This window comes from Triturus cristatus, chromosome 12, assembly GCF_964204655.1.
Source record: "Triturus cristatus chromosome 12, aTriCri1.1, whole genome shotgun sequence".
Classification (NCBI taxonomy): domain Eukaryota; kingdom Metazoa; phylum Chordata; class Amphibia; order Caudata; family Salamandridae; genus Triturus; species Triturus cristatus.
In genome coordinates, this window is record NC_140595.1 from 96,065,263 (window position 1) to 96,090,327 (window position 25,065).

Below are 25,065 nucleotides of genomic sequence, written 5' to 3' on the forward strand. Positions count from 1 at the left end.
GGCCGTGGACATCGGATGCAGAGTGGTGAGGACTTGCAGATCCGCTTGGATCTGGAGTCCTGGCTTGGTGTTTGATCTCCTGTGGACACCAGATTTGTCCGAGTTCATTAGGAAGGCAGGGCAGGTCCCCGGGGTTATTAGAGGTTGTAGGCTGCTGGACATGCCAGATTTATGGCCTTCGGTCCTTCTTTGTGCCACGTTGAATGAGAAGTGGCAAGGTTCTGGAGTGCCCCTAAATACTAGATTTAGGGACGGTATAGGAGTGTGCAGGTTGGGACCAATGGGTCCCTTCCTTGAGGTGTCTATACCCCCTAGTATGCCACCCTTCAGTGTGAGGGGGGCATGGGCTCCTACTTGATTTGAGAGGTCCCCCGCATCTCCAAGATGGAGACTGAGAGGTGGCCTTCACTTCGCCTCCCCCACCTGAGGGGCGGGGTTGGCAAAGGTGGGCACACCTCCCTTCCTGGCTAGGTTTTCCCGCCGGTTCTCACCCCCAAAATGTGGGGTCCGAACCAGTGGGAGCCAGTTGCTTATAGCAGCAAAAGGCTGGTGGCAGCTAACAAAGACAGCAGGCATTCGAAGCTCCTTCTTCGAGGACCCTGCCCATCCTGGGGGAGGAGGCATGACACCTCTGCCTAGGATGTGATTTGTTTCCAGATGCAGAGAATGGAGGCTCTCTACCCAGGAGTCCAGAAAGGCACAGGCACTGTAGGGGCATATTACCCTTGCAGCTATGACCTCAGCAGCTGGGTATGGTGCACCTTGCCTTTAGGGCTGTAAGGCCTGCTAGAGGAGTGACTTACCCATGCCACAGGCAGTGTTGGTGGGCATGGTACACAGGGATGGTGCCATTTCGACTCTTCGGTTTGGTCTGTACCAAAACACGCAGCCTAAGCGGTACAAAAGGGGGTGGTGATGGACGGAGCATCAGAACTAATCAAACACTCACACCCAGTCAACAGATCTGGGTTTGATCCATCACTGTTCTTTAGCCCACTCTGCCACCCCAGTTCAGACATGGCCATATGCAAATCAGTCTGACCCTGTGCCTCATGGGAACAGTCCAGCTCAGATCTCTGTACTGGGGTGAATGTATGACATTGTTCTGCATTCTGTCCATCAATTGTTGTTTTTGCATTTGTCACCCCGAGTGGGACGGGTATGCTCAGACGTGAGTCCCGTGCTCTCCATGCCACTGGAATCAAGCTATCCTGGCTGAAGAGGGGTGAAACCCCGAAACCGGTCCTAGGATGCTTGTTTCCAGTCCAGGGAGGACCTGGCTTGGCAGTTCGGGCTGGACAGTTCCCATGAGGCACAGGGTCAAGACTGATTTGCATATGGCTGGGTTCAAACTGGAATGGCATGGTAAGCAAAAAAACGATGAATTTAGGCCCAGATCTCTGGGGTGAATGTATGACATTGTTCTGCATTCTGTCCATTAATTGTTGTTTTTCCAAAACACGCGGCCTGCCATGGCAGGGTGGGGGTGTAAATGATGAGGGGTCTCTGAGGTTGGTACAATACATGCTGCAGCCCTCAGAGGCCTTCTCTGGTCACAAGGCCCTTGGTACCAGGGGTACTGTTTACAAGGGACTTGTATGTGGCCCAGAGGTGGGCCAATTGTGGGTACAAAGGTGCAGTTTTAGGTCGAAGCCTGCCAGACAGTACAGCTGTCTGGTTGATAAAGACTTTTGGGGACATGCTTAAAGCTTCCCTGAGAATGTATTCCCCTCATTGTTTTACTATTGGCTTTGTACCTCAGATTTGCTTGCTTTCTATTTACAGAATTTATTTGTTTTATGCTCCAGCTCGAGTTAGTTCCTCCTGTGGTGCATAGCCAGCTTACTTTATTCTTCCATGAGTGCTCGCTTTCTGTAAACAGGCCTTTACATTTTGTTCTTTTCTTGTTACATTTGCTGTGCATTTAAAGACCGAGGTCAAAAGTCAGGCTCGGTCTTCTGTGGTAGCTTGGTGTTTACTTTTCTTTCTCTGACTTCAAAGTGAGAGGATTTATGTGACAATCTGGGTGTGTGCAAGCAAATAATTTTTTGTAGTTCACAACAAAATGTAAATGTTAATTAACTAACGGTGTAAATATTTCAGAATATATCAATTAGGAAAGCACAAATGAAGCACATTTTCTCTACTTCTGAAGAGTGGTGGTAACAAATATTTTAATACCAGCAAAACAAATCAATACACTAGGTGATGCTGTTTCCACACACTATTGCTAGTGTGCTGTGTAATTTTATGAGTAAAACCATATGTCTTTGCAAACATAAAGGTCATTTCAATTGAAAATGTGTTGTCTGCAATGGCATTGCGCTACCACATCATGGATACTCCACTCTACACCACTTCACAGCACTCCACTCTAGCTATTATTCCACTCTGCTACTATACTGTACGTTGCTACACTCTATGCCACCACACCCCTCCACAACACTACAAAACTTCAAGGCTCAACTTACGCCACTCCACTCTCCTATCTACACCACTTCAGGACACTGTACTACACTCTACAACTCTCCGTGTTGCTTTACTCCACTCTGACCCTTCACAATTCTCCACTTGACTCTCTCCACTCCTTTCGACGTCACTCCACTCTGCTCCATTCTATGACCATTTACTTCACTCCACCCCACTTAATTCTACGGCACTATATAACCCCTCCGCTCTACAACGTTTTATTCAACACACTGTAACAACACTGACAGTCTACTCAACTCCTTCTACGCCACTCCACGCCACTCAAATCTGGGCCACTTTGCTCTCTCTGCCACTCTGCTCTCTCTGCCTCTCTACTCCCACGCCACTCTTACTCTGCTCTACTCTGTGACACTCTACTCTGACACTCTGCCCCTTTCTCCCCTCTCCAGTTTACTACACAACACTCCACTCTGGAAGACCCCACAACATGCTACTAACGTTTAGCCATGCTAAACAGCAGCCACGCTGGTGTACAACGTGGTTGAAACACATTGGAAAAGCCAATAGCGGTTGCATAGGTGAGACGTATTACCTTTGCCAATGCTTGTGATTCAGCTTGATGCCAGCAGACATCACTGCATTATGCAGGCTGAGCATGCAGAAGTGCAAATGTTGCTTGTAACCATTGGAGTAGCCGTCAGAAATTAATGCGTTGAAACCAAGCCCTTGTTGGATTATTGCAGTATAAACAGATACATCTGAAAGAAACACGTTAGATTCCTCACCTTAGAATATCCCCAGGCGTCAGACTGGATCCGGAAGATTTTTCGTCAGCAATACCCCTTGCGCATCGCTCGGCGTCGTCTGCGGCTCCGCGTCCGTCGTCGGCGTCGTGCGCCGGAATGACGTCGTCGGAGTACTTAGACGCCGCCCTCGCGCGCTAACGTCAGTTCTTCTTTTTTCCGCGCCAGTAAGCGCAGATCCGGGAGAGCTACCCCTTTAGTCAATTTTTGACTAACTTTTTGATCCTTTTTGATCCTGTCAATCGACTCCGGTGCCGGTAGGATGCCTGGTTTTAAAGCCTGTGCTGACTGTAACCGCTTGATGTCGGTTATGGACCATCACCGCCGGTGCCTTTACTGCTTGGGCCTCGATCACGACGTGGAGTCGTGCTCGGACTGCAAGGCCCTGACCTCGAAGGCTAGACGGGAGCGGTCCCGTAAGCTTCTCGAGATTCGCCACTCTGCTCCGCGCGCCTCTCGATCCCGGTCCAGGAGGAGGTCCAAGGATCGGTCGCGGAGCCGCAGCCGACGTCACCATCGGTCGTCGGGATCCAAGTCTTCGGATAAGTCGAAGCATTCCAAGAGGCGACACCGCTCTTCGGACTCCCCTCGCCGGTCGCGCGACTCGGCCGAGGGTCAGGGTGGTTCCACCCCCCCGGGCTCCGGCGGAGCCGCAGGCGCCGCGCACGTCCCCATACCCTCCGGTCCCTGGGACTGACGCGACGCCGGCGGAAGTCAGTGCCTTCCTCTCGGCCATGAGGAACCTGGCTCCGCCGTCGGCGCCTGCTGGTGCGCCTTTAGGCCCCGCGGACCCGACTGGGCTGCCTTGCCTGCCGGTGGCTCCGGCCCCGGCGCTGTTGACGGCTCCGGCCTCGACGCCGCAAGCGACCGAGGGACCCGTTCTCGAGTCCCCGCCGACGCCGGTCGACCTCGTCACGCCTCCTCTGCCGGCGTCGACACCGGTACCACCCCCGACGCCGACGTCGACTCCGCTCGACGTCGAGCCCCGGTTCAGTCCCACTCCGGGCCCGGCGCCGGTACGGCGTCGATGGACGCCGCGATCGGCGCCGCTAGAGACACATTATGTCTACCACCCGGCTCCGTTACTTTCTCCTGTATACCAGGAATCGGATGATGGGGACAACTGGGAGGGATCCGAGGATCCTGTGGCCGTTCAGGCTCAACTGCCTGCCGTGGCTGTGAGGACTAACGTCCTTACTGAGGTGCTTCAGTCTGCAGCAAGCTCCACTGAGCCTCTGCTGCAATTCAATGAGGCCCTCATTGACGTTCTGCAGGGCACCTGGTCCAAGCCCTCCACAGTTACTCCTGTGGACAGGAACGTCGCCAGGCGCCACCGCCCTGCTCCGGGCGACCCCAGTTTTCTGTCCCAACACCCTACCCCTGAGAGCCTGGTTATCCAGGCCTCCACCTCCCAATCCTCTTTCCCGACCGCCCCGCCGGACCGTGATTCCAAGAGACTGGAACAGTTTGGCAAGAAGCTGTTCTCCTCCCTTAGTTTGGGCCTGCGGTCTTTGAACACCGCTTGTCTCTTGGACCGTTATTCCCACTCTCTGTGGGATGCGGTGGAGGACGCGCTGCCCCTGTGTCCGGAGGAGGTCCGGACACGACTTACCCAGGCTCTGGCCGATGGGAGGGATGCCGCGCGACATGCTATACGATGTGGGCTTGACACCACGGACTCGCTGGGTAGGGCCATTTCTACCACAGTGGCGCTTAGACGTCACGCCTGGCTGCGGTCCACGTCATTTTCGGGCGATGTCCAGAGCACTCTCATGGACATGCCCTTTGATGGCACTCGCCTTTTTGGCGAGAAAGCGGACAGTGCGCTGAATCGCTTTAAGGACTCCCGGGCTACGGCCAAGTCCTTGGGCCTCTCGGCCCCGCGGTCGCAAACTTCCGCCTTTCGTGGCCAAGGAAGGGGTGCCTCCTCACGTGCGCCTAGCCACCAGCCGCAGAACCAACCCGCGCGCGGTCGCGGACATGGTTTCCGCCGAGGCGGTTCTGGAGGACGACGAGGTCCGCCCACATCCACCCCGGCAGCATCCGCCTCAAAGCCTTCCTAGTCCGAGCTTTCAGGCCCATTCCACGCCAGTGGGCGGCAGAGTTCGCCATCACCTGCTCCACTGGCGGTCCATCACATCGGACAGGTGGGTGCTGCAAATCGTCCGAAGGGGCTACTCCCTCCCCTTCGAGACGACCCCTCCAGCCATGCCACCGCAGCACCACCGTATCTCGGGGGATCATTTGAATCTTCTCCACGAGGAAGTTTCGGCCCTCTTGGCCAAGGGGGCCGTCGAGTGCGTTCCGAGCCCAGAAGTAGGTCGTGGTTGTTATTCCCACTACTTTCTGGTTCCCAAGAAGGGCAAAGGGGGCCTACGCCCTATCTTGGACCTCCGGAACGTCAATGCCTTCCTCCGGAAGGAAAGGTTCAAGATGTTAACTTTGGCTCAGGTTCTAGCTGCCCTAGACCCCGGAGACTGGATGGTAGCGTTGGACTTGCAGGACGCATATTTCCACATCCCCGTCCTGCCGGCCCACCGGCGTTACCTGCGGTTCACGGTGGGCCCAGAGCACTTTCAGTTTACCGTGCTCCCCTTCGGCCTCACCCTTGCCCCTCGGGGGTTCACGAAAGTGATGGCGGTGGTTGCAGCTCATCTGTGCAGATCAGGGGTTCCAGTCTTCCCCTATCTCAACGACTGGTTGTTGAAGGCGGGCTCGCCCCAGACAGTCGTCTCCCACCTCCAGACTACGGCGGATCTCCTGCATTTGCTGGGATTTTCCATCAACGTGCCGAAGTCACACCTGAGTCCCTCTCAGAAGCTCCTCTTCATCGGAGCGGTTCTCGATTTGGCGCAGTTCCGGGTCCATCCACCTGAACAGCGGGTCCGGGATATACAGGCCCTGATTCCCATCTTTCGGCCTCTATCCTGGGTTTCGGTCAGGCTAGTGTTGCGCCTTCTGGGGCTGATGGCCTCCTGCATCCTACTAGTGCATCACGCCAGGCGGCGCATGCGGGCTCTGCAGTGGGACCTGAAGTTTCAGTGGGCCCAGCATCACGGCAACCTGTCCGACCATGTCTTGATCTCGGAGGGCACTGCACAGCAGTTGGAGTGGTGGCTCACGGACCGCGATTGGGTCAAGGGCAAGAGCCTCTCCCTTCCCCAACCGGAGCATGTCGTAGTGACGGATGCGTCCCTCCTGGGATGGGGTGGCCATATGGGAGAGGCGGAGATTAGAGGCCTCTGGTCTCCGGTGGAGTCTAGTCTCCACATCAACCTGTTGGAGTTGAGAGCGATCCGACTTGCACTGAAAGCCTTCCTTCCCTCTGTCAGGGGAAGTGTCGTGCAGGTGTTCACGGACAACACCACCGCCATGTGGTATTGCAACAAACAGGGCAGGGTGGGGTCGTGGACCCTTTGTCAGGAGGCTCTGCGCCTCTGGACATGGCTGGAACACCAGGGCGTCACCCTAGTGGTTCAACATCTGGCGGGCTCTCTGAACGCCAGAGCAGACTAACTCAGCCGCCGGTGCATGATGGATCACGAATGGCGTCTGAACTCCGAAGTGGCGCAAGGTCTCTTTCAGCAGTGGGGAGAGCCTTGGTTAGATCTATTCGCCACCGAAGAAAACGCGCAATGTCAGCAGTTCTGCGCGTTGGAATTTCCAAGGCGGCACTCGCTCGGCGACGCTTTTCATCACGAGTGGAGTTGCGGTCTGCTGTACGCCTTTCCGCCTATACCACTTCTGCCCAGAGTGCTGAAGAAGATCAGGCACGACCGGGCCCAAGTCATCTTGGTGGCTCCGGATTGGGCACGAAGGTACTGGTATCCCGAGCAACTCAGTATGTTGACCGATCCTCCGATACGGCTGCCCCTTCGGGAGGATCTTCTGTCGCAGCAGCAGGGGACGGTCCTCCACCCGAACCTGTCCAGCCTCCACCTCCATGCGTGGAGATTGAGCGGCGGCAGTTGATGCCATTTGACTTGCCTCCTGAAGTCTGTGATATCATTCTGGCAGCCAGGCGTCCCTCCACAAAGACGGTATACGCCTGCCGGTGGAACAAATTTGTGGCATGGTGCACAGCAAAGGCTGTGGATCCCCTTTCCGCCCCTCTTTCTGAGGTTCTACTGTTTCTTCTTTTTTTGGCCCGGTAGGGCTCTGCCCTAGGCACCCTGAAAGGTTATCTTGCTGCCATCTCTGCCTTCTTGCGGCTTCCTGATCAGCCTTCTCTTTTCAAGTCCCCTGTAGTTACACGCTTTCTAAAGGGCATTACTCACACGTTCCCTCCTGTCCCTTTTGTAATGCCTCAGTGGGACTTGAATCTTGTTCTCACATTTCTAATGTGTGCTCCCTTTGAGCCTCTTCATAATTGTCCTCTTCGTCTGCTGACGCTTAAGACTGCTTTTCTGGTAGCCATCACCTCGGCTAGACGGGTGAGTGAGCTCCAGGCTTTATCTTCAAAGCCTCCTTTTCTCTCTCTTCATCCGGACAAGGTTGTCCTTCGGCCTCGTCCCTCCTTTCTTCCGAAAGTGGGGACTCCATTTCTTCTTGGGCAGTCTGTCACCTTGCCCACCTTCTTTCCGCATCCTTCCAAAGAGGAAGAGAGGCTCCACCGTCTGGACCCAAAACGTGCGCTCTCCTTTTATTTGGACCGCACAAAGCAGTTCCGGGTGGACGACCAACTTTTCGTTGGATACGTGGGTGCTAAGAAGGGGAAGGCTGTGCACAAACGGACCATCTCTCGGTGGGTCGTTTTGTGCATCAAAATTTGTTACTCCTTGGCAAAAAAGGACCCTCCTGTTGGGCTGCGCGCCCACTCTACTCGGGCCACAGCGGCTACTACTGCTTTGGGACGGGGTGTCCCTTTGCAGGACATCTGTCAGGCGGCGACGTGGGCTTCGCTACACACGTTTGCCAGGCATTATTGCCTTGACAGCAAAGTCCGGAGGGATGGCTTCTTTGGCCGTTCTCTCCTCCAGGACTTTCTGGTGTGATCTTGGTTCGCAGACCCACCACCGGGGATGGTATTGCTTGGGTATCTATTCTAAGGTGAGGAATTTAACTAACGTGTTTCTTTTAGATGAACAAGTTACTTACCTTCGGTAACGATGTATCTGTAAGAAACATTAGTTAGTTAGATTCCTCACCGACCCACCCATCCTCCCCGTTCTGCGAACTGACATCTAGGGTTAAGGTTATCCTTTTCAGGCCCCTAGATTTTATTTTTGGCACCAGTGTCGGTCTTTGCATGGCTCTGCGTTCCTGGTGCGGAAAGCTATGTACAAGAACTGACGTCAGCGCGCGAGGGCGGCGTCTAAGTACTCCGTCATTCCGGCGCACGACGCCGACGACGGACGCGGAGCCGCAGACGACGCCTAGCGACGCGCAAGGGGTATTGCTGACAAAAAATCTTCCGGATCCAGTCTGACGCCTGGGGATATTCTAAGGTGAGGAATCTAACTAACTAATGTTTCTTACAGATACATCGTTACCGAAGGTAAGTAACTTGTTCGATAGTCAGAAGTTGCTCACAAATCACAATTAATAGTTTGGAAAAGGCAGAGCAGTAACTTGTTTTAAAAAATATATATATTTTGTTAGCTTAACTTTGTGTCGTGAAGGTAACCTTGTGACCTATATTCACTGTTATGATGATTCTGGGGCTCACTGAGATGCTATATTAGGCCAAACAAATTTTAGGAATCTGTTCATAAACAGTACTTTTATTCTACTTCCCTGAATGATTGTGTTCTCTGCGAAGCATGTGAATCTATGAGGCGCAGGTTGAAAAATAAAATGAGGTGTCTGTAAATATTATCAGAGTCCGATTAGACAATCTCTCTAATGGCATCTAAAGATGTGTTCAAATAAATTCAGTGACATTTCCTGAGCCATTTACTGTGTGACGGAATTAGATTTTTTAATTTTTATTTTGAGAAGTTTCATATAGTGCGAACAAGACCCGCTAGGGTATCTGAGCGCTGTACATCTAATCTTAGACATTAAGCAGGTACAAAATAAAAGCTACAACAAATAAAAGTTTACTGATGCACAAAATGATTAGTAGTGCGGTAGGCCAGAGTTGTATACAAAGTGTTAGTTACTAAGGAGACATTTGGTATATTCAAGAGTAATCCTGGGACGGCCTATTTTAAAGCAGATGTCGAGTGGTTCGGTCTGAGTTCACGAGGGAGCTCATTCCATATTCTTGGAGCCATACCAGAGACGGCGCGGTTGTAGGTTTTCTTCTTTTTGAACTTTTATGTTTTCAGCAGGGGAGTATTGAGACTTCTAAGGGGTCGGTTCATGCCAGAAATTCCAAGTTTTTTAGTCAAGTAAGGAGGAGTGTTATGATGTTGTGTGTTAAGCACGCTATCCTGTAACAGATACTTACATCGGGAGAGAGCCGGTTGAGTTGGATTAGATCTGGAGTGATGTGGTCATGTTTATTTGATCGCGTGACGAGTCTGGCAGCAGAGTTCAAAGTAGCCCTTTAAAGGTGCCAGTTTAGATTTGAGTAGCCCAGCCAGGGTCACAAGTCCATAGTCTAGATGGGAGATGACCAGTGATTGGACAGCTAGTTTCATGTCTGCAGGCAGTAGCAACGGTTTGACTTTCCTTAGTGCGTTGAGCTAGTGATTGGATCCTCTTGTTGCACTAATGTAGTCTTGTATATTTAGATATTTGTCCAAGGTACTGCCCAGGGATTTAGTAGAGTCTACAACATGTGGGATGCTATTTAGGGCTGTTTGTTGTTTGAGCCAATCCTGAATGGGGGCTGAGTGATTGTGTAGGGGGAGGGGAAATTTGGAGGAACTCCCTCTTGAGTGTGTTCAACATGAGGTGGTTTTGAGATAACCACTGTTAGGTTTTCCGAAGTGCACTATTAAGAGTTTTGATGTCATCCTGAGAAGAATTTCTCATGTACAGTTGAGTATCATCTGCGTACATGTGGTAATTTGTTTGATTTTGTTCAGAATTTTGGTGAGAGGTTCCATGTACTAGTTGAAGTGTGTGGGAGAGTGTCGATCCTTGAGGTACTCCAGTTGAGATCGGTTTACTGTTGGAAAGGTCATGTTTGACTTTGATTCTTTGTGTTGTGGAAATGTGCCTAAAAGTGGGCACACTGGTGCAGGGTCACCCTCTTGTCCACGGGTCCAAAGACCAACAAAATAAAGATCAGCACTGGAGTTAGAATAAATAACAAGTTTATTAATCACCCATGAGTGGGACCACATCCACACAACACTCAAGTTCTGCAGGAGGTAGTACACTGAATTCACAAACCATCGTTCCTTTTAATACCGGTTTTCTGCAATTTAAGCATGTGAACAGAAATAGGAAGAACAAGTTTTAGAAATAGTTATCAACAAACTAGGGCAGATGAATAACTACGTGGTCAGCAAAGTGGGAGGGGGAGCAGGAATGCTTATAGCAGCAGTAAATGGTCGACCGTTCACATCTGAGACCAGGTTCACTGGCAGCTACAAACCCACAGCACGTACAATGCTTTAGCTGAGTCAGGAAGTCAACTAAAATAGATAACACAAGCAGAGTGAAAAGACGAGCAGCAGAGGACGGGAGAATTACGGAGGAAACTAAATTGACACCACAGCCAAAATGGCTGTCGCTTATGCAAAGTAAAATATTAAAAATTTCCACAGTGTTCTATTATGAAGGAAAGAAGAAAACCAGTCTAAAACTGGGCAGGATAACCCCATCCTTTTCAAAGTATTTCAATCAAGATATCATGTTTGACGGTGTCAAATGCCAAGGAGGGATCAAGCAATATGAGCAGGCAAAGTTCCTTCTGGACGAGTAGTTTTAGAGCATCATCAGCAATGTGTGTTTGTGCCGTTTCTGTACTATGACCTGATCAGAAGCCCAATTGGTATTTGTCAAGGAACTGAAATTGTTCAATGTGCTTGCATAGTTGTGTTTGTACGCATTTCACAAGTAGTTTGGCTAGAGTCATGATAGTGCTGATTGGTCAGAAGTTGTTAGGGTCAGATAAATCAGCTTTTGGCTTTTTCAGGATGGTGATTACTTGTCCAATCTTGAGGCAGCTTGGAATTGTGCCCTGAATGAGATAGTCCATGAATATCTTCGACCAGAGGTGGAAAATTGAATTTGTAAGGTCTTTTGGTAGGCATAGGATCATTGAAATGGTTTGAGGATTTTAGTGCATTTAGGTTGTTGCGAAGCTCAGCATCATAATGCACATTAATCTTTAAAGGTATAAAAACCTACAGTGCGAGTGTTAAAGAAAAGTAACTTCATTTTACCTTCCAGTTGCATGTTGTCCAAAGTATTTCCTCAGACAATATCGTCATTTTCCTGGATGTAACTCACGTTTGAATTATTTTCCCTTTTCTTGTCTAGGATATGTTGTCCATACTGGGAGAACAGGCTGCCGGATACAACAGTGAAGAGTTTTCCGAACTGAACATGTTTCCACCCTTTGCTGAATAAATTGCTCCAGAATGAGAAGTGGAGAAGACCATCGAAGGATGGGAGTCTGCGTTTGCCTGACTGAGATCCATTTTCCTGCATTCTCACACTGCTGAACATTGGGAATTTTCCCTTGCCGTGGGTTTGAAATGCATAAAGCAGTCCGAGGATGAGGACTTGGGAGTCTTTCCGTTTCTAGCCAGTCTAAGGCACTCTGGAATCTCTGGGCCGAGTTAACCTGTGGATGTATTTCGCGGGGCCATACACCAGCCATGCTCTCACCAAGTGCTGCATTCTAACTCTGGCACCGCTTGCATCTTGTTGCTTTTTGTGTGAAAATGTGGATCCTTTTACATGGGACAAATTGACTCAAACGAAGATGTGCTGTCACAACATCATGTACAAAGTGCGGGTGTTTTGGATTAGACTTTTTGATGTGGAAAGTACATCTGTCGGACTGCACAATGTGTGGATACTTATAAACTCTAACATGTGGATACTCTATCCAGTGATGGACTGGTTGCCAATGTACGGTGCGCTTTATATACATTACATACCCTGTTCTACTTCCGTACATTAACATGGCTCCAGATTGTTGCCTCCATTTGAACATTTGCTGAGATCAGACAAGATCCATTATTTAAAAATGTGAAAAGCGGCTAAAAGACACTTTGGGGTCTGTGAGTAGGAAGGACAATTTGGCACTCGGGTGGGTAACGGCAGAGGTTTGTTGAGTTACCTTTTTTTCTTCCCAACAGCCGATGTCAGCTGCCCTTTTCATCCAGGCACTTTGATTTAAATGTCATTCTCTTGAAGCTTTGCAGCTACACAGATCCACACACCCTCCAAATATTGGTGATGAAAGAGGAAAAAATAAAGAGGGTGGTTATAGAGTAGTCTGCTCTGGAGCTAAAGTGGTTCAGTAGGATGCGTCCTACTGACACCCAATTGATTGCAGCCATGGAGGACCTTCTAAGGTGGTCTGCATTATCTCCATTCCAGCTGGGTGAGTAGAGAACCTCGTAGCTTGATGCAGGAAGTCCATAAGCAGTGAACCAAGAGGTTTTTACACCTTCTTATGGTTCTTCCACTGCATCTAGGTTGTGACGCTAGACATCCTAAGGTGGTACAGTAGACACTAGCCCCAACAGCATGAGCTGCACAGGTGGCATGACCGGTTCTGTGCAATAACCTGATCTCCAGGTAACTTCTTTCGAAATACTCTCCACGTTTGCCAATCTGTCACAACAGAGCGAGAAGTGGACATCAAGCTGCAATGCTACTTCCCAAATGTCACTGTTCTGTGATTAAGAAATGCAGATGTTAATCGCAAGGTTTGTGGACCAGGGCAGTGATAGGCTGATGTATCTAGGGTGTCTAACCCATGTTTTAAGGGCAGTTAATGTCTGAACTGTGGAGTGATATAAGCAGAACTCTTATCTGTTGATGCGGTGGATAGCTCCGGTTTAAGCATTACAGGAGCAACAGCAACTTCCGGTTCGTGACATGTCTTGCCAGTTCCTGCCCAAGTCTTGTATGAAGTTGAACAAGCCCTTTAGGCATGTTGTGCTCGAGCCTTTACTTATTAGACTTGTGCTAAGCTCGGCCTACACCCTCTCCAGAGGCACCCTAGGGAGTTTGTTTTCACATCTGTTTGATGACTCGGACAGTGAATACACCTCAGTGTTAGTGCAGGTGGAGCTTTCTTTTTTAAATCGCTGGTTAAACCCACCGTTTGGTTGATGCTTCCTACCTCAGGTGAGGTAAGTAGGCAATTGAAAGCTGCTCTGAATGTGTCCTTGCACACGCCAGGACAGTGATACTTGGTTTACAAAGCTGATTTTTACCCTCCAAAGATTCATGCATCAATGTCTACCATTTGTACATCAACCGAAGACTAACCAAGCCAATAAAATATCATCTAATGCAACAAAAATACAGAGTCCTACCATTGAACGTATTAGGTGGGTAAAAGTCCTGGGGATTTGGAGAGAGAGAAGCTGGTACCAAATTCCCTTTAGAATTGCTAAGATTGTGCTTTTGGAAAGAAAAAAGAAAAAAATGATCACTTTTAAAAATGCAAAAGCGCACAATATGTAAGTAACGCTATCAATGCTAATATTCAGGTATAGCTAATTCCCTGCCCTAATACTTCAAAGAGGGAGAACACGGCTGAGGTGTAGTATTACCCTGTCTTCCACTGGAGCATTTTTGGAGTTGCTTTTTACCTGCTGAGTTCCTGCTACAACATGATTCTGTCCTAAGTCACATGCTGGTGTTGGAGGTAGACCTTAAAAGCGCTGAATGGGCTCCGGGCAACACGCTGAGGCCGTGCACCCTGGCAGAAAAGCTCTGAAAAGCGTGCCTCGAATTTTTTTTATTTCATTGAAATGTGTTTTTCTACCACGGCTAAGATTAATAAATTGGAAGAAAGCCATAGCTCAGCATATGGTAGAGTGAGTGGCAGGAGCTCTCGAAGAGGACATTTCCGTAAAATGTGTCTTTTACGCACAAAGATCCGGCTCTGACCTAAGAAAAGGTGCAGTTTTCGGTTCCTCCATCTCGGGGGCGGACAGTGTTGCGTGCAGATCGGCATCGGGTGCGATACAGGGACAATCGGAGGCTTCCTTTGAAGCTCAGTCTTCTTTTTGATAATCAGATTTTAATACCTAATCTCAGCCCATGTTCTTGTACAGTGACTTGGGGCACAGGGCATTTGGTTGGGGCTGGGAGAATTGTGTACTTTAATATGTCCATGTAAAAGAAGGCTTTGTGTTGTGACAGAAAACTGCAAATAATTATATGTAGCAGAGATTTTACATAAAGAAATATTTTTCCTTTCACGTGACTCCCGTGTTTTTTTTACTTTGCTCACGGGGTAAGTTGTGGGAATACAGAGAGAACTGCGTTGTAGGACACGAAACTACCTGTAGTCCAGCACGCCACTGCTGAATGATCTGAAACCCATAGGCGCCTGCATTGAATTGCCAAGCTCGTTCTTGAGCATCCATTTCCGAGCACAGGTTCACTGCGAGACCTCAGTAGAGACCACAGACCGCCAGTCACTTCCCTTGACCTCCCAGTCCGTCCTGCATGCAGCTTAGAATCCATGCCAAGGGTCTGTGTATAGACTTCCGAGCTTGACTACATGCATTAATTCACAGCCAGTATCACAAAAACACAGTGTGCACCCTCCCTACTCATCACTGCGGAAAGGCTGCAAAATCCTTAAATAATGCATTGACGTGGACACCGATGTATCCATCGTGCCCCTGGTCAAAACGTAGTTTAGGTGCCTACTAGACTCTGTTGTGTCATTATCTTCATATGTTTATATATGACAATTAGTTGAGCACTCAGAAATAGAAGTCCCTTAGTCAACTGACTTCCATTAGTTTGAGTAATATTTAATAGGTGGGCAAAGTAAGATGCGTGTATCAAATGTTTTAGCCGAACCTGATGCCAAGATACTATCTGCGGTAGAAATATTAGCCATTCCCATATTTTACTTTCAACCGTGCGTCTGTCTTGGAGTGACAGAAGTGTTAGAACCCAGCCTAACAGCAGCACACTGTAGAGACACTGCCATATGTAAAAGCATACAAAATAATTCTACGTGGAGGCATTTGATTTGAAAGAAATTAACACTGGTGGCATTGCTCAACCACAAATTAAAGCATCCTATAGGCACACAGAGAGGTCACAATTGAGCCGATAACCAAATCCTCAGGGTTTCTGTAAGTAGGAGAGGAGTAAGTAGTACAATATTGGTGCCTACAGACTCAAGAGAAGACCCCAGGGCAGCTAAGTCTGAAGCAATGTCACCACATTTACAGCTGCTCGCCTCTTAATGCGGTCTTCCACAGAGTACATATCCGGCAAAGCACGATCGAGATTGCATCTTTTAACCCTTCCAGTCCCAACTGCCTGTTCCAGCTTCCATTTCCAAATGGCAGCCCCACATTCTATGAGCAAAATCTCATGCTCTCACCCAGCGTGACTGGTAACCATTTCTCGAAATCTGCATTGCAAGACGTGGTATGCTGCACCTGGGAACGCTAATCTAAAAAACCGAGCTGAGAAAACACATCGAAAGGACGATCTGTAACTGCACACAGACGTCTACTTTCAGAAAAATGATTCTCCTGTCCCTCCTGAAAGTAAAACAACAAAGCACGATTAACACAGACCTACTCTATGATGCATCTGACATTCACCACTACTGGAAATCCTTCAGTCTGCTTTCATCCATCCTCTTTGAAGTGTGTGGTCAATACTGTTGAAATATACTGTCTGTGGATACCTCTTTCCAGAGATTCTTTACCTTATGAATACTCTTCCATGCTTCAAACTGGTAGACTTCCCTGCCCCCCCATATGATTCTCAAGCACTGCCAGGTGTGCCTATAGCCACAAATCCTCCTCTGAATGAAAATCATCCTAGTATTTTGGGCGCCTACCTGGTGTAGCAACTGGATTAAATACCTAAACAAATCTCTCAGGCTTCAAGCCTTCTAAAAGTTGTGCAAGATAATGCCTCTTTCAGATCTCAATTTTTACTGTATGTGGTATCCTGAGTCGGAGCATAATGCTGTGGCCTGTTATTCCTGCCCCTCTATGCTCCCAAAAGGGCGCAGGATACAAAAAATATTTTTGAGTGAAGTCCACATGGACGCTCTAAGTGATCATCCTCTTCTGGAGGTACGTCCACCTCCTGGAACATTATCCAGTGAGATCTTTTCACTAAAAGTGCAATCGGATGAAAAAGTTATCTGGCTCCCAGAGGAATTGAGACCTAAGGTCTTTTTTTCTGGATCTCTACCACAAGAACATGTGCCTCAGGCACAACAAATTCAAGATGCCGTCCAAGTCAGGTCTTGGTGGCCTTAAAGGCCAGAGATTAGTTTGCATCCGTGGAACTCCATATTGCCTACTTTCTTTATTTAATTTTCTTATCCCATGGGTGATATTTGGTGTTCGTTATGGGATCCAAGCACTATCAGTTTATTTTATTTATTTAAAGATTTATAAAGCGCACAACTACCCAACAGGGTTTCCCGGTGCTGAGCACAAACCGAGGATGCAGATGGTTGAAACAGAGGAATTATACTTGGTTATAAAGAAAGGTCTTTAGCTTTTTACGGAAGGCTAAAAGCGACTGACAGATCCTAAGTTTTAAAGGAAGGGAATTCCACAGCTTGGGTCCAAGGTAGAACAAGCATTGGCATAGCCAATAGATCTCGCCTTTGGGACCTTATAAGTGTTTAGCCATGCTACAGTTGGTGTTGTTGCACCAAGGATATTGTGCTGCATAACTAAATACTTATAAGGCCCCAAAGGCGAGATCTATTGGCTATGCCAATGCTTGTTCTGTTTTACCATCAAGCTGTCAAATTTATGCTGCCAGGTTAGCTATATGTCCTTTAGACTTGGCGCTTACTGACACTTTTGACCTGTTTACCTATTTTCTTTCCCTGTTTACTAATTTGAGCACACTACCGCTTTAAAAGCTGCTGATTCTCCTTTTCTAATATAGTTTTCAGTTTAATATTTCTCTTAAAATCTTATGTTTGGATTGTTAATAAAATGTATTTTGTACATAAGGATCATAGGGCTTTAAAGTGAGTATTACAATCTTGCCATCGTTGTCACTGGTTAGAACATTTGGAGGGCAGTAGAGGGAGTGGAAGTTTCTTAAGCAACCAGCAGAACCGTGGTGCGTGGCATAGGTCAGCAGAATTTTGTTGGGTATAGATGGTGTCATCTCTTCTGATTCTGTCTAGGTAAAGATGAGAATTGTGATGCTATTTCTTTTGTTACGAGAGCCAGTACAATCTTTAAGAGTGGTTGACCTGTGTAGTTTGGCTTTCGTGGCATCTCATAGTTAGTGGTGCAGAAATGTTGGCTACAGTGGCGGCTCTCGCTTGTTGACTAGATGTTTGCTTAATGGCCTTTGCATAACAAGCCAATAGGTTGCGCCTTTTGGACCATTGACCGTGTTTAACCATTCTGCACAGCATCCACAAGGCTGTGGAGCGTGGCTAAAGTAAAAAAAAAACACACACACATACAGCCTTGCAGTCCTAGAAAATTGTGCAAAAGAGACACAATATGTAGGCACTTTGTTTTCTTTCTAGCTACCGATCCACGTTGCATCTCTAACCAAAAAAACACACACACTTTAAAAAAATGTTTTTTTAATAAGCAGGTGAGGGGAACCGAAGCAACACGGGGGAGAGTAGGGGGGTGAACAGAAAAGCAAAATCGAATGGGTGGGGGGATTGGATAAGCAGCATGGGAACAATGGGGGAAGGTAAAGTAACACGTGGAGCGTAGGGGAAGTGGAAGCAACACTGGGGATGGCGGGAGCTACAGCATCACAGGAATTGGTGGAAAGCCAAATGGAGGGCACAGATGAGGGAAGCAATGGGGAGGGGGACAGGGTTAAGCACAAGAGGCAGGAGGCTGGGGAGTAGCAGTCTGGCAACAGATGTACACAAGGGAGACTGCTCAAAAACATGCACACTTTAGGAAAGTGCTTCACACAAAAGTAACCAGCTGTCTTCAAAAAGGAGACGGAGAGGGCGGAGCGAGTGGGCGAGGAGGGAGAGAGAGAGATTAGGAGAGATTACTTTGCTCAAATAAATTGTTCACAGTAAAGGTTAGAAATTTGCTCACGTTCCATCAAATTCTCTCTGCTTTGATTATAGGAGGGAAAATGTACAGCAAAAAAAATCAAACGAAATATGATAAGATCCTCTCCCACAGCACAACAGGCCTTCCCTTCTACTAACCAGATTTACTGATGAGCACTACATCGTGGTGTGAAAGGTCAGCGGTCAATTGCTCTGTTTGAAATCACCTACTTTATCAAGCCTTGTGCCGTATGTCATTTCTGCCAAAAGGGAAGGAATATTTATATTGCAAAGGAGCTGGTCATGTTACCAGTGCCTGACAAGTAGCGTAACCCACTTATTCAAAATCTGAAGAGGGAGCCCTCGGAGGGCTGTCGCCAAGAGACGCCCTGGGAATGCTTCCAAGCGTGCGCAAAGCAGCAGCAGCTGTTTTTGCTCTTTTTGGAAACGCATACTTGTGCTTGTGGCACGCCCCTGCGTGCTCCCGCAAGGTGTATGGCGCCACAAGCACGAGTATGTGCTTCCAAAAAGAGCAAACGACGGCTAAAGGTTCTCCTATGCAGCGCATGCGCGCTGCGTAGGCGAGACCTAAAAAGGAGTGACCTCTCATATAAGTAAGCTTAACTCTGGGAACAGAGAAAAGAAAGAGAGTGGCCAATCTCAGCTGGTGGGTGGGTAGGTAAGGTTTGACCAGGCTTTGTATGTACGAGGGTGCCAAGCCATGCTCAGCTCGAAACATGTAACATAGAGCCTTGACCTCGATACGCTAGTTCACCTTAAGCCATTGAAATTGATGAAGTAGAGGTGTGTTGAGGCATCCGAAAAAGAATGCGGGAGGCCCTTTTTGAATCCGCTGTAGACGGCGAACGGAGGCCTTATCTGTGCCCAAGTACAATACAAAGCCATAGTCCAGTCTGGAAACCACCAATGCCTGCAGTACGGTTCTTTGTGCCGCGGGTGGAATTACACAATAGCAACGAAAAACCTCTTCTTAATATTACATAATAAATTGGGAAATACCTCCATAATCAAAGACAACAACATTGTCCCACAGAGATGAATTAATAATTCATTACTTTATTTCTCAAAAAACTCATTTTTATTTTCTTTTTTTTTATATAAATGTTAGAATATATTTCAATATACTTGTACTTTTGGAATTAACCAAAGGATTTTGTTTTAGCCACTTGAGAACCGCAAAGCAAGTTGCGGTGACTCCAGGCACATGGACTCTAAGAGAGAGATTGGTATCAATAGTAAAACCCAAGTTCTTAACCTTGGGGACCAGAGCTGGTACAGGCCCCAAAGTGTCAGGCCAATGGCTAACTTCCCAGAGTTCAGGATTGTTTTCCAGAATGAGGTCCTCCGTTTTAAAGCCGTTCAGTTTCAGAGCATTACTGGACATCCACAAAGAGATATTACGCATTCCGAGCAGGAGCAAGGAAGTGTCCTGATGCTGAGCAGATTAGAGAGAAAAAATGATTTGGGTATCCGCGTAGGAAAAAGTGGTCAACCCTGACTTTCTGCAATATGCGCCAGAGGGCGAACATAAAGATTAATAAGCAAAGGGCTCAAAATCGAGCCCTGTGGTATTCCTGAAGTTAGAGCTACTGAGTTAGATTTAGTGGTATGTGAGAAGACTTGGAACGAGCGATCATTTCAAAAAGAGATCAGCCACCTCAAGCCTGAGCGTTCAAGATGATCCGCCAGAATGGGGTGTGAGACCGTGTCAAAGGCCGTCCTCAAGTCCAGTAAGATGAGTGCTGCCTTACCACTGCAGTCAAGCTGCTGCCTAAGACATTCCGTAATACCAAGCAGAGCCCATTAGGTACTATACCCAGGACGAAAACCTGACTGTGACGGATGAAATATATTGTGCAATGCCACATATGAGGAGAGTTGGTAATTGATGTGCCTTTCCAAGACTTTGGAAAAGACTGAAAGAAGGGATATAGGACGGTAGTTTGACCAGCAAAGAGGGTCGAGGTCGCTCTTTTTCAACAGAGGGAGCACAAGAGCGTGCTTCCAATTCCGGGGCACCTGACCTGAGCTTAAAGAGGAATTGAGGAGATTTAAAATCACGCCAAGGGCTGACTCGTCCAAAAGTCTGAGCTTCGATGGGGGAGAGGATCAAGTGGAGAGCCGGACTTGAAGGTTCCCTACAAACATTGAAGAGACATCCAGTCCAGTGGGAGCCAGGCTTTAATTTGACGGGACCCATCAGAGGAGGAGGCCTGGGAGAGAATGTTGACCAGATCACAAGGAGCGGTAGGTAAGGTAAAGCTGTCTTGAAGGGAAGGGTCAGAGACAAGCTGACGGTGAATAGACTACTTTATTGTGGAAGAACAATACAAATTTTGCAGCATGAATCTTTTCTGGATTCACATGCTGTGCATTATTCCGCCATCTATTGGTTGTGTCCGGAATTGGACAATTTCTTCCTTTTTTATTTTTTAGGTCTTGTCTGACCCAGCGCATGCGCTGGTCTGGCGACACTTTTAGTGAGGGCTCAAAAAATGCTACCATGGCCAGCCTAGAGCTACAGTGCATGTGCGCGGGCGCGAGCTTAGGAGCAGAGGCACCATATGGCAAACCTCATTAAGCGCCCATGATCACTTTCACTTTTGCCTGCGATCACTTTCGCGGCACCCCTTTGATGTTCTCGTTCAAAGAACATCAAAGAACATGTGTTAATGTTTTGCTGCGCCCATTTGACTTACAATCTGCTTTCTCTTTCCACAGACCCAATGTTTGTGTTCCTTTATTTTGATATGCTTTTAGTATTACTGTCACACCCACAACCACACACACAACCACACACACCCACACAACCACACCCACATCCAACCACACCCAACCACACACACCTCACACAACCACACCCAACCACACGCACCTCACACATAACCACACACAAACACACACACAAACACACACACAATCACACACAACCACACACAATCACACACACAATCACACACAATCACACACAACCATACACAACCACACACCACACACAACCACACACACAACACACAATCACACACACACAACCAACCACACCACACACAATCACACACACACAACCAACCACACCACACACACCCACAACCAACCACAACCACACACACACAACCACACACACCACACACACAAAACCACACACACACACAACCACACACACACCACACACACACAAAACCACACACACAACCACACACTCACACAGCCACACACTCACACAACCAAGCACACACAACCACACACTCACACAACCACACACTCACACAACCACACACTCACACAACCACACACAACCACACACTCACACAACCAAGCACACACACAACCACACACACAAACCACACACCCCACAACCACACAACCACACACACACCCCACAACCACACCACACACAACCACACACAAACCACACACAACCACACATGCACACAACCACACACGCACACAACCACACACGCACACAACCACACACTCACACAACCACACACTCACACAACCACACACACACAACCACACACCATACACAACCACACACACCCCACAACCACACAACCACACACACCCCACAACCACAACCACACCACACACACAACCCCACACACCCACACACACACAACCCCACACACATCCACACACAACCACACCCACAACCACACCCACACAACACCAAAACCACACACAGCCACACACACAACCACACACACAACCAAACACAACCACACACACAACCACACACACACACAACCACACACAACCACACCCACACACAGCCAACCACACACAGCCACACACACAACCACACCCACACACAACCACACACACACAACCACACACCCACAACCACACCCACAACCACACCCACAACCACACCCACAACCACACCCACACACTCCGCCACACACACAGCCACACACACAGCCACACACACAGCCACACAACCACACCCACAACCACACCCACACAACACCAAAACCACACACAGCCACACACAGCCACACACACACAGCCACACACAGCCACACACACACAGCCACACACACCCCACACACCCACACACACACAACCCCACACACAACCCCACACACATCCACACACACAACCCCACACACATCCACACACACATCCACACACACATCCACATCCACACACACAGCCACACACACAGCCACACACACAGCCACACACACAGCCACACACACAACCACACACACAACCAAACACAACCACACACACGCACACACACAACTACACACACACACAACCACACACACCCACACACACAAACAACCACAACCACCCACACAACCACAACCACACCCACACCCACAACCACAACCACACCCACAACCACACCCACACAACCACACCCACACAACCACACACACACAACCACACACACACAACCGCACACACAACCGCACACAATCACAACCACACACCCACACAACCCCACACACAACCCCACACACAACCCCACACACAGCCACACACACAGCCACACACACCGCCCCACACACACAGCCACACACACAGCCACACACACAGCCACACACACAGCCACACACACAGCCACACTCGCAACCACACACACATCCACAACCACTCGCAACCACACACATAACCACAACCACTCGCAACCACACACATAACCACACACACAACCACACACACACAACCACACACCACACACACAACCACACACACAACCACACACACACAACCACACACACACAACCACACACACAACCACACACACAACCACACACACAGCCACACACACAGCCACACACACAACCACACACCCACAACCACACACCCACAACCACACACCCACAACCACACACCCACAACCACACACACAACCACACACACAACCACACACACAACCACACACACAACCACACACACAATCACACACACAATCACACACACAAGCACACACACAAGCACACACACAAGCACACACACAAGCACACACACAAGCACACACACAAGCACACACACAAGCACACACACAAGCACACACACAAGCACACACACAAGCACACACACAAGCACACACACAAGCACACACACAAGCACACACACTAGCACACACACTAGCACACACACTAGCACACACACTAGCACACACACTAGCACACACACTAGCACACACACACAGCCACACACACAGCCACACACACAGCCACACACACAGCCACTCGCAACCACACACACATCCACAACCACTCGCAACCCCACACACAACCCCACACACAACCCCACACACAGCCACACACACAGCCACACACACAGCCACACACACAGCCACACACACAGCCACACACACAGCAACACACAGCCACACACACAGCCACTCGCAACCCCACACACATCCACAACCACACAACCACACCCGCACAACCACACCCGCACAACCACACCCGCACAACCACACCCGCACAACCACACCCGCACAACCACACCCGCACAACCACACCCGCACAACCACACCCGCACAACCACACCCGCACAACCACACCCGCACAACCACACCCGCACAACCACACCCGCACAACCACACCCGCACAACCACACCCACACCCACAACCACACCCACAACCACACCCACACCCACAACCACACCCACAAGCACACCCACAAGCACACCCACAAGCACACCCACAAGCACAAGCACACCCACAAGCACACCCACAAGCACACACACAAGCACACACACAAATACACACACACAAGCACACACCCTCACAACCACACACCCACACAACCACACACACACAGCCACACACAACCACACACACATCCACACACACAGCCACACACACATCCACACACACAGCCACACACACATCCACACACACAGCCACACACACATCCACACACACAGCCACACACAACCACACACACACAACCACACACACACAAACCACACACACAAACCACACACACAAACCACACACACAAACCACACACACAAACCACACACACAAACCACACACACCACAACCACACACACCACAACCACACACACCACAACCACACACACCACAACCACACACACCACAACCACACACACCACAACCACACACACCACAACCACACACACCACAACCACACACACCACAACCACACACACCACAACCACACACACCACAACCACACACACCACAACCACACACACCACAACCACACACAACCACACACACACACAACCACACACACACACAACCACAAACACACACAACCACAAACACATACACACACACACACACAACCACACACACAACCACACACACAACCACACACACACACATACACACACACATACACACACACACAACCACACACAACCACCCACACCCACACGTGTTACCATCCTTGTGGGGACTATATGTGAATACCTGCCTTGTGGGGACTAACCTTTCTCAATGTTTTTAAAATACCCTAATAACAGAAAAATGTTAAGAAAAAATTCATGATACAGGATCCTGCTTCAAATTAGACATTCCTGACATTCCATGGAATGGCATTCCTGACATTCATAAAACTCAAAAAGAGAACCAAACCCGGTTCAATGGATATATATTAGGACCTAATAAATAGGTACCTGTTGAAATACAAAGCAAAACTGGAAAGGAATGGACAGATTGAGATACAGCAAGCACCCAACAAGAGTTGTGGATATAAAAATATATCTTTTATATTTTATTTTCAGTTGAA

At 48.7% G+C, this 25,065-nt stretch overlaps 1 protein-coding gene across 2 annotated transcripts in view; it reads left to right on the forward strand.

Annotated features, from left to right (window-relative positions):
- The window catches only part of ARNT (aryl hydrocarbon receptor nuclear translocator), a 124,729-nt gene extending 110,204 nt beyond the window's left edge, over positions 1–14,525 (forward strand). For both annotated transcript variants that reach the window (XM_085638857.1, XM_085638858.1), the window contains exon 21: positions 11,616–14,525. In XM_085638857.1, the coding sequence (XP_085494983.1) occupies positions 11,616–11,705 (90 nt within the window). In that variant the 3' untranslated portion in view covers positions 11,706–14,525. The remainder of the gene's footprint in view (positions 1–11,615) is intronic.
- The last annotated feature ends 10,540 nt before the right edge of the window (positions 14,526–25,065 follow it).